Source organism: Neolamprologus multifasciatus, chromosome 11, assembly GCF_963576455.1.
Source record: "Neolamprologus multifasciatus chromosome 11, fNeoMul1.2, whole genome shotgun sequence".
Lineage (NCBI taxonomy): Eukaryota > Metazoa > Chordata > Actinopteri > Cichliformes > Cichlidae > Neolamprologus > Neolamprologus multifasciatus.
The window spans coordinates 17937086-17940294 of NC_140449.1; the positions used below are offsets into that span (position 1 = coordinate 17937086).

At 43.2% G+C, this 3209-nt stretch overlaps 1 protein-coding gene across 2 annotated transcripts; it reads left to right on the forward strand.

The window, feature by feature from the left end:
• Nucleotides 1-317: 317 nt before the first annotated feature.
• Nucleotides 318-1988, forward strand: twist1b (twist family bHLH transcription factor 1b). 2 transcript variants are annotated; one of them, XM_085178484.1, is made up of 2 exons: nucleotides 318-1017; nucleotides 1157-1988. In XM_085178484.1, exon 1 carries the CDS (start codon nucleotides 485-487, stop codon nucleotides 989-991), a length of 507 nt encoding a protein of 168 aa, XP_085034610.1. In that variant the 5' UTR covers nucleotides 318-484; the 3' UTR covers nucleotides 992-1017; nucleotides 1157-1988. The 2 variants fall into 2 exon arrangements, with proteins under 2 accessions (XP_085034610.1, XP_085034609.1); XM_085178483.1 differs by having other exon boundaries at nucleotides 1195-1988.
• Nucleotides 1989-3209: the final 1221 nt, after the last annotated feature.

A 3209-nucleotide genomic window follows, 5' to 3' on the forward strand; every position in this document is an offset into this window, starting at 1 on the left:
TGCTTGGAAAGGAAAACGGGGTAAATGCCTTGATCAGCCTTTGACTTTTCGATTCTTCCCCCACTGCTAGGAGCCTAATTAAATTCATTGTGCTTTTCACTTTATCTTATATTTTGATGTCTATTTTGCAATCATAATAATCGGGCAATCATGAGAAATAGCACCTTGAGCTGCCTTTCCCAGCTCTGGCTTTGCATTGAGGGCTGTGCTGATAGTTGCCGAGACACTCCCGCCCCTCGACTCACGTAATTCATCTTGTTGACCAATCCCGTCTTTCCCCCAAAAAAAGTTTACGCCATGCAGCCTATAAGAACTGCTTAAGTATCTCAAGTAACAGAAAAGACTTGTCTTTCCCGTAACCCATTTATGGATTCGTTGGTGCCTTCAAAGCCTGGTAGAGCCACAGGTGGACTAACTCTTTGACTTCATGAGAGGGAAATAATTTTGGGGGGACACTTTCTGGCCGCCATCGACCCAGGTGGAGATGTCTGAGGAAATTCTGGGGGAAGAATCGGGCAGCTCCCCAGTCTCTCCTGTGGACAGCCTGAGCAACAGCGAGGGGGAGCTGGACAGACAGCCGAAGAGATGTGGGAGGAAGAGGAGACCGAGCAGGAAAAATGGGGAGGACTCAGATAGCCCGACCCCTGGGAAAAGAGGGAAGAAGTCCAGCAGCAGCAGCCCCCAGTCTTTCGAGGAGCTCCAATCGCAGCGGGTCATGGCCAACGTCCGGGAGCGACAGAGGACCCAGTCTCTGAACGAGGCTTTCGCGGCTCTGCGGAAAATTATCCCCACTTTACCTTCGGACAAACTCAGCAAAATACAGACCCTAAAACTTGCAGCCAGATACATCGACTTCCTCTGCCAGGTGCTGCAGAGCGACGAGCTGGACTCCAAAATGTCAAGCTGCAGTTATGTGGCTCACGAGAGGCTGAGCTACGCCTTCTCTGTGTGGAGGATGGAGGGCGCTTGGTCCATGTCAACATCTCACTAGCACCTGGAGAAATCATGCCCAAAATGGTACGCTTGGCTTTTTTCAACTAAAGCTGCATGACTGGAAAATAAATAAATAAAACACGAGACTGTTTATGGCTGTACAGTGGTGTAATTCAACCTAAGCAGCTTTACTTTGTACACTTTTCCTTGTGTCTTTCTGCAGAGTTTCGTGACTTAGCGAATGCCTTATTTTACCTACAGGTGACTGCTGAATCTACTACTCACATTCTGAAAAGGGACAATCTGGAGTCCAATGCTGGATACATGGGATCGCCTAACGACATCAGAAGTTTTGTGCAGAGGCCCGAAAGGGACTCACAGCCGTGCTCCATACACCCCAATTCTGGTGTGTTTTCGTGCTGTTGACGACGAATGTTTAAAATATCGCTTTTTTTAAATGCATGCCTTTGGGCTTTATTTCTGTGGAGGTCAAAGTGCATTATTGAAGTCTCAGTTTTTTTGTTTTTATTTTTCTCGTTTGTGTGTGTGCGAGAGAGAGGGAGACTGTCAACTGGTGGTGTAGCTCACAATACAGGCTGACTTTGTGGATCTAACCTGTGCAAAAAAAATATTTTTCAGAATGCATTTATTTATTTATTGATGAAACGTGTTGGAGAATAGATCCTGTGTCTGAAATAAATACGTTCCTATTTTTTATTATCGTTTTTTCAGTTTTGTAAATGTTTGTATATAACTTTTTTTTTGCATTAAAGAAAGACGATGAAAGCTGCTTGCATTTGACTTCCCCCCTTCTTTTTACCCAGCGTGCTTGCCAGTGAGGAGGGCGAAACTACTGCCAAGTAAAGCACGCTTACATTTGATAGTCAACATAAATTACATATGAAATAAATTAGCTTTCATACATCACGTGGAGGGCGATTGCATTTGCATATCCATCAATTTAATGGTAAAACCTCCCACTATTGCCAGCTAGGAAAAACAGATGGAGTTATTACTGGCATGGATAGAAGTGTTGGATATATGTTGGGGTTTTTTTTTTTTTTTTAAATTATTATTATTTGTTGTACATCCAAAAAGAAAATAATATTTTTTTAAATCATGGTTTGGTACGCTTCTCACATATAACGAAAACTATTTAAGGAAAGGTTGAGGCCAACTCCTGATTTAAAAGACAGAAACGTTTTTATTGCAGCACAGTGTGTGCTGTTAAAAAAAAGCGCCAGTCAATCTAAAATTGCGTTTTAATTAAAACATTTTTTGAAAGCACCCTGCAGTCTCCAGTTTCTCTCTCACTCTCTCTTTCTCTGGCTTTGTTTACAGTTGGATTAAGGCCTGTGCTTGAAACTCGCCATTATAAGTAAATGAGTTACACTGAGGTCAGATGAGCCCGCTGCTGGACTCATGCTACAGTCTCCTTTCTGCCAGCAGCTGAACTTCAGCAGAAGTTCACTTCAGGGGTTATAGGATTTCAGAAATTCTTTAGAAATTGTTGTCAGTTACAAAGGACGTGCCTTATGAGATCATAACTGAGGGAAAAAAATCGATTCACGTCTGGTGTAATTGCACACATTACATCAGCGGTAATTTAGCGACTTCCCCACGTTGTATAGCATTGAAATGTATTCCTGCGTATTGTCACTAAATAAATCTTTCACAGTGCTATCGTGCTGTGATTGATCTCGGTGATCTGGGAAAGTCCTTCTCGCTGTCCAAATCAAAGTGCGTGCCCGTTTGAAGGTGTGTAATTGGCTTGGGAGGCATGTATGGAATTCCCAGATGTCTATGAAACTTAAGGAGGCCGTGAAGGTAGGCTGTGGGTCCCCGCGTGGAAGCACTGGACGTTCAGGGAAAATGCCTCCCAACTATGTATCAACAGCATTTCCACCTCCCCCCTCCCCCGAAATGTTTACTGTGAACCATTTCCACTATAGCATCAGATAAATAATCAGGGCCCACAGCAAATAGAAGCTGTGACCAATCCCCATATTTCAAAAAGCCCATATTTTCCTTTTTTAAAAAAAAGTAATAATAACAATAATTTCCAATTCAGGCCTTAGAAGCTACCTTAAATAAGTTTCCTCTCCCTTTCTCGGAGGAGAGGAGTTGGCAATTGACACGGTGCAGAGGCACAGAATGAAACCTATTTAGAACAGATGTTAGTATTTTTTTTTTAAAAAAAGTCACGTGAAATGAGCAGATGTTCAGACTGTGCAGAGACTCGCCGTGCAGCGCAGTGCAGTGCTGTGCACAGAGAG

Excerpts from the sequence above, each read along its gene's own strand:
- twist1b (XM_085178484.1), top strand. The coding sequence starts at position 485 with ATGTCTGAGGAAATTCTGGGGGAAGAATCGGGCAGCTCCCCAGTCTCT.